The following is a 15,915-nucleotide window of genomic DNA, read 5'->3' on the forward strand; positions in this document are numbered from 1 at the left end:
TTCACCAATGTGAGTGCATCCGCACTGAAGAAGATCATTGGCCGGTAAGCCTTCTCTATACGAAGATGGTGTCTGTTCTTTCGGACACGTGGTGATCTTGCAGCGTGCGATTGGCTGACGTCTTCTCACAGCCGTCTCTTCTCTGCCGTTCCCGACTGGCGTGCCGGCTCTTGACTTTATGCCGTAACACTGACTACACGACTTTATTCATAACATCCCCCAAGACCTACTAGAAGATGTGCCCCTGCAAACAATAAGAAACATGTAATTTATGCGTAACGCAGCTCTAGAACATTTCAGTCTCAACGTACGAGATACACCGGCTGGTATCTAGCTTCACAGATGGATTGTAGAGGACGACCAGTTCCACTGTCTGCAAATTTTCTCCACCACAGTTTTTCGGACTGTTATCTCTGGGGCACCTAAAGCAATTGGTCCATACAGCAAACCATCCGGATGCAGAAACTCTTCATCGGCGTGCCATGAAATCCCGCGAAACCAGTCGAAACCGTCACAGAGTATTTGAAAGGGTGAAACAGCCCATGAGTCGACAAGTGGATGAGTGTTTAGAAACAAGAAGACATTTAGAGCGTTTATTATGAGTTTGTGTGTTCATGACTTCCAGTAACCTAAATTTCAGACTTTCGTTAACAAATCGGAAACTAAAGATTTTCGAAAATATGTTTCTGTGAACTTTTTTTCTTGTTTTGTTGGAAGAAATGTAAAAGTGTTTTCGAAATACCCTGTACAGGTCATCATGAATCGTCACAGATTTGTACAACTAACTGGAGAGCATCACGGAGGTATTGAAAAAACTGAACTTGTAAACACTTCAAGATCGACGCAAACAGCCCCCTGACATTTAGAACTGCGGACAACAGCAGCCAAATGTCCACATTTCCATAAGAAGGCCAAAAAAACTCCGCTCTAGCTGTAGAAAGTTTTTAAAAACCACCACCCGTTTCAAGCCAATTTAGGTGCATCCTCAGGTGATCTAAACAGGGTTTAGAAAGGAACTATTTTACAATCTTTCGTTTTACACTGGCTTAGTAAATATTCCTGTATGGAATAGCATAGTCCTGTGCATTAGGTACTTACACAAATTGTGTCTACAACATTATTTTACACGATGTCCTGAAGCCTCTCCCCGTACTTCATGCCACTGACAAAATTAAAACTCGCTGGAAGCGTTTGTCAAACTGATAAAAAGGGAGTTCCCTAAAAAAGACAATATTTGGTCGGAGAGAATAAAATGAGTCCTACAAAGCGATCGAAAATGTACATAAGCACAATTAATAACACACCATATTATCGGTTATCGGCGATGCGGACACGGAGATATTTTTGATTGAATAGGCGAATGCTTGGTTTCAGAAAACATAATTCTGGCTTATGATATTCCTATGAACAACGGCTAAAAATGTAAACATGTGGAAAGTATGCTTCGGGATAGGTTTAAGTTATCGGGTGTCTACTACATCTCATTTCAGCAAAGTGACGCCAAATATATAGGCCAAGGCAATAGAAGTTTTTCAATTCAGCTTACGGAGTATTCCAAGGGCGCGAATTCAGCATCAGCAACAATTGCGCATTTACGCGGTCCATGACGTCAGATCACCGATATACTCGACAGTATGCAAATCATATTTTTGGATAATAAAGGTAACAACGTTAATATATTATATTATTACAAAAACCTCCTGAGCTCATCTTGAACACTCACAGATAACTGAGATACAGAAGTAATTTAGGAAATTTTGATTACTTAAACAGACAGCCCATTGTTCTTGTTTTTGACAACGTATTTTACTGCACATACGAGGTATAAGCTTTTACTGTTTATAAATTCTTTTGTGGCGGTGTTCGTAGCGACAAGCAATTCGCTGTAGAACGGCTTACGAAGTCACCGCCACACTTTTAATAGCGGGCCGACCGGTCCGCTGGAACAGTGAACAGAAAGATGAAAACCCAAACACTCGGATTAAATAAAAGTCGGTACTTATCTTTATTAACGAAGATACAGAAACACAGTAGTGAACAGAAATCTGTCTAGTTCGAGTCGGAGCGGCTAGGTCAACGTCGGCTGACGACAAACAACAACTCTGCTGCGATGAACACACAACTGACTAGCAAGTACACAATTCGGTGGCGAGTCTACAACTGAGCGGCGAATACAGAACTGTCCCAGCGCTCGCGACTCCAGCGCTTAAGAAACCAGAAGCCAGCGGTGGCGCGCGCAGACCTGCGGCGATTTCCTGTCTCGCTGGCGCTGCCTATGCGGACGGCGTCCGGACTTTGATGCTGCGAACCTTTTGGCAGCGGGCTCGGGTGGCATTACTGGCTAGGATATAACAGTCCTCCCCCCCCCAAATCGCCGCACCGTCGTTGAATAATGACGTGGCGAGCGTCGACGGCGGGGGAGGGGTCTGGCCGCAGGCGTAGCAGAAGAGACCGGGGCGGAGACCGTTGTCGGTGGCAGTCCCCGGTCCGCACCCCAGCATTGGCTGCGCGGGGCCTCGGGAAACACCGACTGAAAACCGAGGTCAGGGTGCACGCCTGTGACCACGGCCGCAGCTTCTGGTACTGGACGCGACGGGGCGTCGGGACCCACGAAGAGAGGCAGCGTCTCCTGACGCTGCGTCGACGGCTGCTGAGTGGGCGCCGGACAAGGCGCTGCGGTGTCAGACTCCTTGGGGGAGCCCAAGGAAAGTGGCTGCAGGACAGGCTGCACAGCCACCGCTTGGGAAGGCGGCCCGGCTGAGGGGTCGACGTCCATCAGCTCCGAAGGCGGTGGAGACTGAAGAGGGACCGCAGGCGCCGGAGCGACCACCTGGGGCGCTCCCGAATGAAGCTGCGCGGGAGGCATCAACGGGACGGGCTGTCGGCGTGGTAGCGGCGACGGCTGCTGCTGCTGCCCTGGGGGCGGCAGCGAAGTCGGAAGGCGCGGCTGGAACCCGCCGCGGACCAAATCTGTGGACAAAGAACGAGCGGCAGAATCCGGGCGGCCAGCGCGGCGCAACTGGTTCTGATGCCTCCTGTGCACCCCAGTAGCACCTTGAACAGTATAAAAACCGCGACCCTGGACACTTATCACGGTACCACGTTCCCAACGACGGCGACCGTGATAAACTCTGAAAAAAACGGCGTCGTTGCGCTGAAAACGCGTGCGATGCTCAGAAGCGGCGGGTCGATCTGGGGGGTGCAACAACCGTAGTAGGGTGCGATGACGACGGCCGTGGAGAAGCTCCGCAGGCGAAGGGCCGTCGCGTGGCGTGGTCCGGTACGACGACAGGAACGTGATGAGGGCCTGCTGACGAGAGTGCGTAGCACGAAGGCGGTCCATATGATCCTTGAATGTGCGTACAAAACGTTCCGCTGCACCATTCGATTGAGGGTGGAACGGCGGAGTAAGAACATGGCGAATGCCATTGGCAGAACAAAAACTTTCAAATTCAGCAGAGGTAAATTGTGGACCATTGTCAGACACTAAAACTTCTGGAAGACCCTCAATACAAAAAATTGAAGTCAACGCCTGTATAGTTTGTGCAGACGTTGTAGACTGCATGGGCACAACAAACGGAAAATTACTAAATGCATCTATCACGATGAGCCAACGAGAATTCCAATATGGACCAGCGAAATCAATATGTACTCGCTGCCAGGGACCGGCAGGGCGTGTCCACTCAAAATAGCGTTGAGGCGGAGCAGCTTGGTGTTCGGCACACGTCGAACAATCTGTAGACATCTGCGTAATCTGCTTATCAATGCCGATCCATGTACAATGACGGCGGGCAAGCTGCTTGGTGCGGACCACTCCCCAATGACCTTGATGCAACAAGTCGAGGACCTTGGATTGGAGCACTTGGGGAACCACTACACGAAGCTGGTCATTCTCGGTGCGTAACAGCAAAACTCCGTGCGAAACAGACGATGACGTTGCGGATAATAGCGACGAACCACATGATCCGATATGTCCTTTGCCTTGGACGGCCAACCACGTTGAACAAAACGTAATAGTAAACTCAGATGAGGATCCGTAGCTGTCTCACGTGCCACCAGACGATAATCAATCGGAAAATCTCGGAGGGATTGATGCTCATCGGCGCCAATCTGATGGCAAGAGTCTTCAGAGGAATCGAAGACATCATCCGCAGCAATCGGCAATCTAGAAAGCGCGTCAGCGTTTGCATGCTGAGCTGTAGGGCGATACAGTATCTCATACTGGTATTGTGATAACAAAAGAGCCCAACGTTGTAGTCTCTGAGCTGTCCGCTGAGGAACTGGTTTAGACGGATGAAACAGTGACGTCAGGGGCTTGTGATCTGTGACTAAATAGAATGGTCTACCATAGAGGTAGTGATGGAATTTTGTGACACCGAACACAATAGCCAACGCTTCCTTGTCCAATTGGCTATAATTACACTGAGCTTTGTTTAGCAATTTAGATGCGAACGCAATAGGACGTTCGGTGTTACCGACTCGGTGAGACAACACAGCACCGAGGCCGAAAGAAGATGCGTCACAAGCTAACACCAGAGGCTTGTTAGGGTCGTAATGGACCAGACAACGATCATTCAATAAAGCCTCTTTAAGCTGCTGAAAGGCAGATTGGCAATCAGCTGACCACACAAACGGAACATTCTTACGGCGGAGACGATGCAACGGTGCAGCAATCTGTGATGCATTAGGTATAAACCTAATATAATATGTCAATTTGCCAAGAACTGCTTGCAATTCATGCAGATTGCGAGGGGCGCGCAAATCACGAATAGCTGCTAAATGTGACTGGGAGGGATGAATGCCTTGAGCATTAATAACATGTCCCAGATACTCCATCTCCGTAAGGAAAAATGAACATTTATCGATGTTGCAACGTAGGCCTGCCTGAGACAACACTGCAAACAAACACTCAAAATTACGGAAATGTTCAGCAGGCGTCCGACCGGACACAACAATATCGTCTAAATAGTTGCAACACGATGGCACATTAGCCAGAAGTTGTGACAAAAAACGCTGAAAAACAGCTGGAGCTGACGCACAACCAAAAGGCAAACGCAGAAAACGGAACAACCCCAACGACGTGTTTATGACAAAATACTGTTGTGATTGCTCGTCGAGGGGCAATTGCAAATATGCTTCACGGAGATCAATTTTGGAAAAGAAACGAGCTTCCCCTAACTTATCCATCAGCTCGTCCGGTCTAGGCAAAGGAAAAGAATCAATGACAGTCTGAGGATTAACTGTCGACTTAAAATCAGCACACAAACTTAACTTGCCAGCCGGTTTCTTTATAATAACTAAGGGAGAAGCCCACTGGCTCGCTGAAACGGGTTGAATAACACCGTTGTTTTGCCAACGACGAAGTTCATCTTCTACAGGTGCCCGGAGGGCGTGAGGCACTGGACGAGCACGACAAAATCGAGGCTGAGCATTATCTTTTAACGTAATATGAGCGGCAAAGTTCGCAGCACAACCTAGTTCGTCTTTAAATATGTCACTGTACCGTTTACACAAATCGGTTATGCTGTCTTGAGGAACAACAACAGAAGTAATTTGCAACACATTGTCTTGGATAGACAGGCCAAACAAGTCAAAACAGTCTAATCCGAAAATGTTTACACTGTCTGTAGCGCGGAGCACTGTGAATGAAACCGTTTTTGTATTGCCACGGAATGTGGTTGGCACGCTACATACACCTAACACAGGAATTTGTTCTCCACTATAAGTAGCCAAAGAATGTTTTGCCGCTGAAAGTTTAGGGCGGCCGATAGCCGCATACGTAGCACTATTTATGAGAGTCACAGACGCACCAGTGTCTAATTGAAAATTGAAGGTCTTATCCTGGATGCGTAGCTTCACAAATAGTTTATTACACTGTCTCTGGATCGGTGCAGTGGAGGCGGAAGACACAAAATCAGCGCGTTTAGCGCGTGTTCGCTGCTTACGACAACTCGTGGGTTGGGCGGGTGGAACAACAACTCCCGCTGCACTTGCAGTCTGTACATTACTTTTTACAGCGTTTGAATTACGCTTGGGTCGCATAGCAGAGGGCTGGGTGGGTGGCTTATTGCGAACAAGTTTATTACCCACACGAACCGTGGAAGAGTCTTTAAACGCGACCTTCTGGGCGGGCTGGCTTTGAAGAACATGAATATCCATGGGCTGGGCAGCACTAGAATTGTTCTTGCGTTTACGCAAACAAACAGTCTGGATGTGTCCTTTCCTTTGACAAAAGTGACAAACCGCGTTTCTTAACGGGCAACGTTCACGAGGATGAGCAAGAACACACTTAGGGCAAGACTTAACTCTATCATTTTGCACACGCGGCTGACGAATGTGTTTAACATGACGCGGCCGGCTAGTGTTTACAGTCTGACTCTGCCGGTGGGGCCGCGGGCGTGACATAACTTGCTTAGCACAGGCAATTTGAGAAATACATGGCTGATCTAACTCACACTCAGCATAGTCAAAAGTATCTTGGGCTTCAATGATGTTCATCACAGTCTCTAATGACGGGTCAGGCAACTTTAAGATAGCAGCACGAATACGAGAATCTGCAATGTTTTGAGTAATAGCGTCTCGTAACATGACATCACAGTAGGAAGCTCCACACACACAATTAAATCGGCACTGACGGGTGAGGCCCCGTGAATCTGTTAAACACTGTTTATTAGATTGATGTGGCAGTTTCTTTAATCTGAAGAACTTGAATCTGGCTGCTGCCACATGAACTCGCGACTCGAAATACTCAGCAAGCTTGTTAACAACAACGTCATAGTCTAAAGCTTCTGGCTGGGATTCCGGGAACAACTTACAAAGTAGTCGATAGACTTCCACGCCTGCAGTGGAAATTAAATAAAGCTGCCGCTCAGTACCTGTGATTTTGTAGACTGTCATGTGCGCCTGCAACTGCGCGAAATATTCTCGCCATTCTTCTCGTGATGCATCAAAAGCACGGAAAGGTGGTGCTGCCTGTGCTTGTTCCTTTTGTGTTGGTGGATTAGCCGCTTGTTTGGCAATTGCTTCCACCAGACTTTGTATTTGCTGACTCTGTAACAAGATCAACTGTTGTAATTCGGCAGACATAGTGAACACAAATTAAACCAGCCCCCAAATTTTTATCGCTATAATTAGTATAACCAGAAACAAGTTGAACCAGCCCTGCACACGAGTTCGGAAGTTCTCGTCGCCAGTTTTGTGGCGGTGTTCGTAGCGACAAGCAATTCGCTGTAGAACGGCTTACGAAGTCACCGCCACACTTTTAATAGCGGGCCGACCGGTCCGCTGGAACAGTGAACAGAAAGATGAAAACCCAAACATTCGGATTAAATAAAAGTCGGTACTTATCTTTATTAACGAAGATACAGAAACACAGTAGTGAACAGAAATCTGTCTAGTTCGAGTCGGAGCGGCTAGGTCAACGTCGGCTGACGACAAACAACAACTCTGCTGCGATGAACACACAACTGACTAGCAAGTACACAATTCGGTGGCGAGTCTACAACTGAGCGGCGAATACAACTGTCCCAGCGCTCGCGACTCCAGCGCTTAAGAAACCAGAAGCCAGCGGTGGCGCGCGCAGACCTGCGGCGATTTCCTGTCTCGCTGGCGCTGCCTATGCGGACGGCGTCCGGACTTTGATGCTGCCAACCTTTTGGCAGCGGGCTCGGGTGGCATTACTGGCTAGGATATAACAAATTCTTTGCTGTTTTTCAAATTGTGTGGTATAACGTCCATTATAAACCTCAGTAGTCTGCATCATACGGGAATTACGGTATTAACGCTCTGTCCACATATCGTCTATGTTTTACATCACTTGCTGATTTAAATTGTAATTTATTTTTACAGAACCTCCCCCTCTTCCATGCTTCACTGTTCAGTGCACTAGTCCCACATTCTCTAGCGCAATCTCGCCGGGTTTTCGGATACCGCCGCCAATGCAATTGACCACATGGCTGCTTGCAATGTTCTGTTCCTTATGATAGTGCCCGCATCCCTCCGAGCCGATAAAATGTGTGTTCTTATTGGTGCTCATAAACAATTTCGTACGCTTTGTAGGGCTTATTTTATTTTCTCTTCACAAAATACTCGTTTTTTAAGGACAGCCACTTTTTATCAATTTGACAAACGCTTGTACAGGATTTTAACTTATAAATGATGGGTAGGATGAGGAGAGGCTTCAGGGCAGCGTAAAATAATGTTGTAGACACAATTTATGTAAGTAACTACTACACAGGTCTAGTTTACTACATATTTAACAATATTTACTGAGCCAGTAGAAAAAGAAATATTGTAAAATAGTTCCTTTCTAATCCCCGTTTAAATCACGTGAGAATGCGCGCAAATTGGCATGAAACCGAACGTGGTTTTAATAAATAAAACTTTCTACATTCAGAGCGGAGGTTTTTGCCTTCTTATGAAAATATCTCGTGAAAGCCTACTTACAAATTTTAAAGAACGGGAGGAATGTGGAACTTACTTCGCCTGGCTAAGACAAAGGTGGGCTAATTACCACAGAGATGTTTAAGAAATCATTCAGCCCACGCTCCATGTTGTAGTAGCTCTGAAGTGGCGCGGTATCACAATGAGAGCTTGCCGCCTACACGATGCACGTGATACTGTAGGTAATTAAACTAAAGAGTTTATTACATCAATATTATACAGTGTTTGTTTGCTTTTACTTGTTGCTAGTATTTTGTGGAGGTCGGCGAACGCTGAAGCCTGTATTTAGGGCAGCACAGGTTTATCACGTCGACGGCCTTTCACCACAAAAAGTAGGCTGAAGCTACACCACAGCTCCCACGGCGATTACGATCTGTCAGCGAAATAAAAGAATGAAATTTTATTGTAGTGTATGTCTGGAAGAATGTAATCAGTCGCTCACAGGCCACTCCAGAATAAAGTTCAGTTTTTAGGGAATGAGTTCAGCCTTAGTATTACGTAGCCTACCACTGTATATCGTTGGTGAAAATAAGCCCTATTTATGTAAAAAGCTACTATTCGTTGTATTATGTATACCACCTTATGTATCCTAGAGGCAGATTATTGCAGTTGTGGTTAATATGGAATTTTATACATGATAATGTTATTAAATTTTGAGAAATTTTAAAAGTTAGTAGTGTGGCTTTGGTTATACAATACTTCGACGATGTTATTAAAAAAACAACATATTTTTGTGTTACAAGGACATAAGAGATAGCAGCTGAATTCTGATGAAAATTCAAACACCTGCGAAATAATCCCATGGTACATTAATTTTTGAAATGTCTGAAACAGTGCAGAAACCGATTCACTAATCTTGTCAAGTGCCTGTTTAAGCTGCATCACACACTCTCTGCACGGCGGAGAAAATCAATGACTGACAATTTTACGACAGTTTCTGGAAGTGACCAAAAAACTAAACTAAACTACGTCCGAACAGGCCATGAAGGCCTAACGGTACCGACCGGCCGCCGTGTCACCCTCAGACGACGGGCGTCACTGGATGCGGAAATGGAGGGGCATGTGGTCAGCACACCGCACTCCCGGTCCTATGTCAGTTTACGAGACCGGAGCCGCTAACGCTCAATCAGGTAGCTCCTCAGTTTGCCTCACAAAGGCAAAGGCTGAGTGCACCCCGCTTGCCAACAGAGCTCGGCAGACCGGATGGTCACCCATCCAAGTGCCAGTCCTGACGGGAACCGGTGTTACCACTGCGGCAAGGCCGTCGGCTCTGGAAGTGACCGTAGAAAGGAATATTCCTTTTCTCGCCATATTCTTCCTCATACGAGACGAACCCGCAGATAATCGTGAAATCAATCAACGATATGCGGTCAAATTGTATGTACCAAATTGTGCTGGTAACTAGACAACACACACTCAGAATATCAAGAACTGTACGCAGGTAGCCGAAGTATCTATGGCTGGATCACATCTATATAATATGTAGTGAGGAGCAAGATAATGCATGACTCTCTCGATCAGAGTTACGTTACACCTCGCTTTCGATAGGAGTTTCCAAAGAGCGATTTAAAGCCTGATGTTCTCGAGCTGCAGTAATTCTCGCCTCATGAACTTCGTTGGAGTCTTGTGGCCGCATAGTGCTCAGTCTTTTCAGGCATTGTAGGGCACTGAGGAGGACTCGACTGTTTTCTAGGCAGACTTATTCCCAAACAAAATTAAATCAAAATGTAATAAGTAGCCATCCGAATCAGAAATCAAAGTCAATTAATTCGGTTTTTCTTCTAGCCGAGAGGTCAAATATAAATAAAATTTATCCAAAGTATCAAAGCAATTTTGTTAAGTTTTTAATATACAATGTGAAATCAGGAAATATGTATTTCCTAGGCAAGTATATTCAGTGTTAGTTTGTATTTGTGTATGTAAGATTGCTCCGCTTAATTCTCTTACTGACGCAGTGCCATCTATTGGTTGTTTAGAGTACTAAGAAACTAACAGTGTCATCTATTGGTTCTTTGGTGTGCTACGACTTGATGATTGTGTCAATGAGGTGAACGTTCGAACTACTAACAAGGGGAGGCCACGACGCTGCGATCACAGATGTACTTCAGACTTTGTACACCTTTAGTAGGCCACTAAAACAACATAATATGAGCACTATTCTGGCAATTCCGAGAAAATCTCAAAAGAAATTTTACTCGTCTGTTATGTAACTGATGTACCTGTGAGTAGATGCAGGACGTTAAGAGTCCCTGGTGGTCAAGCCGGCACGGTAGCTCAGCGTGTTCCGTCAGAGAGCTGGCTCGTCTCTGTAATAAAAAAAGCTGAGTGAACGGATCAAGAACGAACTTCAACGGATGTCATTTGATGTCCGCTACGACCTAATACACCGCACAATAACGAACAAAATATGAAAAAAAGGCACTTTCGATCAGAGGGTTAGCTGCCCTCTGAAATAAAAAAAATGAGTGAATGGATTGACCATGTACTTGAACGGATGTCAAGGGACGTCCGCCCCGAACAAATGCAACGAACACTAACGAATACAATGAGAACACTTTTTAAAAAAAGAAGTTGTTAGCGTTCGCGCCTACGTAATACGAGGCGACGGTTGGACTCTTGCTCAAGCTTAGTTTTTAATCTAAACTTTTTTCATCACCTTTTTTCATCACTGGTCATATTATTTAATTTACATGACATTTGAGAGCTAATATAATTAAAAAAACACCTGCATTTACTTGAAGTTTTAGTGAATTTTCGAAATTTGACTGCTTAATATTTTTAATTAAATTTAATTATTATAAAAACATTCATAACTATCGACAAGTAAATGAAGGAACGTGTAAAGTTTTTCTGAAAATGTATACGGGTCATACTTTTCTGCAGACACATAGGCTGCCCCATTTTGGCAGTTACCCTGCGTAACCGTGAGACGTTGCTAATGTAGCAAGTACCAACGGTGTAGGTGCAAAAATTTTGAATATCACAGAATTTACACTAGTACTACAAGAACGAAGATTTAAGTGGTAGTCGAATCGTCTGAAGGAACTCGAATGTCAACCAACTTTTTTTGTTTTCTCACAAATCTTATTTTGTTTGTTGTTGCCCGAACACGCTGAGCTACGGTGCTGGCTATAAACCACTTGACCACCATGAGCTCTAACTTCCGGCCCCTATGCAGAGCTACATCAGTTACAATATAAATGCGTAAGACTTCTGTTGCAGATTTCCTCGGTGTGGCCAGAGTAGAGCACCTTATTACATGCACGTTGCGTTGTTTTACATCTACATCTACATCTATACTCCGCGAGCCACCTTACGGTGTGTGGCGGAGGGTACTTATTGTACCACTATCTGATCCCCCCTTCCCTGTTCCATTCACGAATTGTGCGTGGGAAGAACGACTGCTTGTAAGTCTCCGTATTTGCTCTAATTTCTCGGATCTTTTCGTTGTGATCATTACGCGAGATATATGTGGGCGGTAGTAATATGTTGCCCATCTCTTCCCGGAATGTGCTCTCTCGTAATTTCGATAATAAACCTCTCCGTATTGCGTAACGCCTTTCTTGAAGTGTCCGCCACTGGAGCTTGTTCAGCATCTCCGTAACGCTCTCGCGCTGACTAAATGTCCCCATGACGAATCGCGCTGCTTTTCGCTGGATCATGTCTATCTCTTCTATTAATCCAACCTGGTAAGGGTCCCATACTGATGAGCAATACTCAAGAATCGGACGAACAAGCGTTTTGTAAGCTACTTCTTTCGTCGATGAGTCACATTTTCTTAGAATTCTTCCTATGAATCTCAACCTGGCGCCTGCTTTTCCCACTATTTGTTTTATGTGATCATTCCACTTCAGATCGCTCCGGATAGTAACTCCTAAGTATTTTACGGTCGTTACCGCTTCCAATGATTTACCACCTATGGCATAATCGTACTGGAATGGATTTCTGCCCCTATGTATGCACATTATATTACATTTATCTACGTTTAGGGAAAGCTGCCAGCTGTCGCACCATGCATTAATCCTGTGCAGGTCCTCCTGGAGTACGTACGAGTCTTCTGATGTTGCTACTTTCTTGTAGACAACCGTGTCATCTGCAAATAGCCTCACGGAGCTACCGATGTTGTCAACTAAGTCATTTATGTATATTGTAAACAATAAAGGTCCTATCACGCTTCCCTGCGGTACTCCCGAAATTACCTCTACATCTGCAGATTTTGAACCGTTAAGAATGACATGTTGTGTTCTTTCTTCTAGGAAATCCTGAATCCAATCACAAACCTGGTCCGATATTCCGTAAGCTCGTATTTTTTTCACTAAACGTAAGTGCGGAACCGTATCAAATGCCTTCCTGAAGTCCAGGAATACGGCATCAATCTGCTCGCCAGTGTCTACGGCACTGTGAATTTCTTGGGCAAATAGGGCGAGCTGAGTTTCACATGATCTCTGTTTGCGGAATCCATTGGTTATGATGAAGGAGATTTGTATTATCTAAGAACGTCATAATACGAGAACACAAAACATGTTCCATTATTCTACAACAGATTGACGTAAGCGAAATAGGCCTATAATTATTCGCATCTGATTTATGACCCTTCTTGAAAATGGGAACGACCTGCGCTTTCTTCCAGTCGCTAGGTACTTTACGTTCTTCCAGCGATCTACGATAAATTGCTGATAGAAAGGGGGTAAGTTCTTTAGTATAATCACTGTAGAATCTTAAGGGTATCTCGTCTGGTCCGGATGCTTTTCCGCTACTAAGTGATAGCAGTTGTTTTTCAATTCCGATATCGTTTATTTCAATATTTTCCATTTTGGCGTCCGTGCGACGGCTGAAGTCAGGGACCGTGTTACGATTTTCCGCAGTGAAACAGTTTCGGAACACTGAATTCAGTATTTCTGCCTCTCTTCGGTCGTCCTCTGTTTCGGTGCCATCGTGGTCAACGAGTGACTGAATAGGGGATTTAGATCCGCTTACCGATTTTACATATGACCAAAACTTTTTAGGGTTCTTGTTTAGATTGTTTGCCAATGTTTTATGTTCGAATTCGTTGAATGCTTCTCTCATTGCTCTCTTTACGCTCTTTTTCGCTTCGTTCAGCTTTTCCTTATCAGCTATGATTCGACTACTCTTAAACCTATGATGAAGCTTTCTTTGTTTCCGTAGTACCTTTCGTACATGATTGTTATACCACGGTGGATCTTTCCCCTCGCTTTGGACCTTAGTCGGTACGAACTTATCTAAGGCGTACTGGACGATGTTTCTGAATTTTTTCCATTTTTGTTCCACATCCTCTTCCTCAGAAATGAACGTCTGATGGTGGTCACTCAGATATTCTGCGATTTGTGCCCTATCACTCTTGTTAAGCAAATATATTTTCCTTCCTTTCTTGGCATTTCTTATTACACTTGTAGTCATTGATGCAACCACTGACTTATGATCACTGATACCCTCTTCTACATTCACGGAGTCGAAAAGTTCCGGTCTATTTGTTGCTATGAGGTCTAAAACGTTAGCTTCACGAGTTGGTTCTCTAACTATCTGCTCGAAGTAATTCTCGGACAAGGCAGTCAGGATAATGTCACAAGAGTCTCTGTCCCTGGCTCCAGTTCTGATTGTGTGACTATCCCATTCTATACCTGGTAGATTGAAGTCTCCCCCTATTACAATAGTATGATCACGAAACTTCTTCACGACGTTCTGCAGGTTCTCTCTGAGGCGCTCAACTACTACGGTTGCTGATGCAGGTGGTCTATAGAAGCATCCGACTATCATATCTGACCCACCTTTGATACTTAACTTAACCCAGATTATTTCACATTCGCATTCGCTAATAACTTCACTGGATATTATTGAATTCTTTACTGCTATAAATACTCCTCCACCATTGGCGTTTATCCTATCCTTGCGGTAATATTCCATTCTGTGTCTAGGATTTCGTTACTGTTCACTTCCGGTTTTAACCAACTTTCCGTTCCTAATACTATATGCGCACTATTTCCTTCAATAAGAGATACTAATTCAGGAACCTTGCCCTGGATACTCCTGCAGTTTACCAATATTACGTTAACTTTTCCTGTTTTTGGTCTCTGAGGACGGACGTTCTTTATCAACGATGATAATGTCCTCTCTGGTAAGCCGTCAGGTATTTCATCGTTTCGCCCAAGGGGGGGTCCCTCTAACCTAAAAAACCCCCGTGTGCACGCCACACGTACTCTGCTACCCTAGTAGCTGCTTCCGGTGTGTAGTGCACGCCTGACCTGTCTAGGGGGGCCCTACAGTTCTCCACCCAATAACGGAGGTCGATGAATTTGCAACCATTATAGTCGCAGAGTCGTCTGAGCCTCTGGTTTAGACCCTCCACACGGCTCCAAACCAGAGGACCGCGATCGACTCTGGGCACTATGCTGCAGATATTAAGCTCAGCTTGCACTCCGCGTGCGATGCTGGTTGTCTTCACCAAATCAGCCAGCCGCCGGAAGGAACCAAGGATGGCCTCAGAACCCAAGCGGCAGGCGTCATTCGTTCCGACATGTGCTAGTATCTGCAGCCGGTCACACCCAGTGCGTTCAATAGCTGCCGGAAGGGCCTCCTCCACATTACGGACGAGACCCCCTGGCAAGCACACCGAGTGCACACTGGCATTCTTCCCCGACCTACCCGCTATTTTCCTGAGGGGCTCCATAACCCGCCTAACGTTGGAGCTCCCTATAACTAATAGGCCCGCCCTCTGTGACTGTCGGGACCTTGCCGGAGAATCGGCCACTGGCCCAACAGGCGAGGCATCCTGTGGTGGCTCGGAAACGATGTCATCACCACTAGGAAGCACCCCGTACCTGTTGGAAAGGGGTAAGGCAGCTGCCACGCGGCCAGATCCCACCTTCGCCTTTCGGCCATGCACGCGCGAGCCCACCACTGTCCGCCATTCACCCTGGAGTGATGGCTGACCGGTAAGATGCTCATTGCCGGAAGACGCAGCGACATCAGGGGTTCCATGTGATTCCAAGGCCACCGAAGTAGGCATAGGTCTCACCACAGTTGCCCCAACGCCACTACGAGCCGACGCCTGCGCCTCGAGCTCGATGAGCCTAACAGACAAAGCCTCCACCTGACCCCGAAGAGTGGCCAATTCTCCTTGCGTCCGCTCACAACAACCACAGTCCCTACACATGACTATGTTTACCCTACTCTATACGGTGACAAATTCCCAAGATAATCTTCTGATGAGCTACTCTGATAATCAAGAAACACTCACTGAAATACGAGACGCGAAAACTACGCTAGGTTTTCCCAGAAAAACTATTTAAAAGCTAAGCGCAGCAAATAAGTACAAAAACGCTTTATACAAACAGTACTCGCTGCTGCTGGTGCTCTCGCTCTGGCTGTCACAAGACAATTTTAGTGGCCTACTAAAGTCTGAAGTAAATCCGTGACCCCAACGTCGTGGCCTCCACCCGTAAGCTTATAGTTTTT

The 15,915-nt window shown here is 45.7% G+C and overlaps 1 protein-coding gene across 1 annotated transcript; it reads right to left on the reverse strand.

Annotated features, from left to right (window-relative positions):
* Positions 1-207: 207 nt before the first annotated feature.
* LOC126415796 (uncharacterized) lies at positions 208-11,343 on the reverse strand. Its single transcript, XM_050083460.1, has 3 exons — positions 11,316-11,343; positions 2,532-2,970; positions 208-244 (listed from the first exon to the last, which is right to left on the reverse strand). The coding sequence occupies exons 1-3, from the start codon at positions 11,341-11,343 to the stop codon at positions 208-210; spliced, it is 504 nt and encodes a 167-aa protein (XP_049939417.1).
* Positions 11,344-15,915: the final 4,572 nt, after the last annotated feature.

Source organism: Schistocerca serialis, chromosome 1 (assembly GCF_023864345.2).
Source record: "Schistocerca serialis cubense isolate TAMUIC-IGC-003099 chromosome 1, iqSchSeri2.2, whole genome shotgun sequence".
NCBI classification, from domain to species: domain Eukaryota; kingdom Metazoa; phylum Arthropoda; class Insecta; order Orthoptera; family Acrididae; genus Schistocerca; species Schistocerca serialis.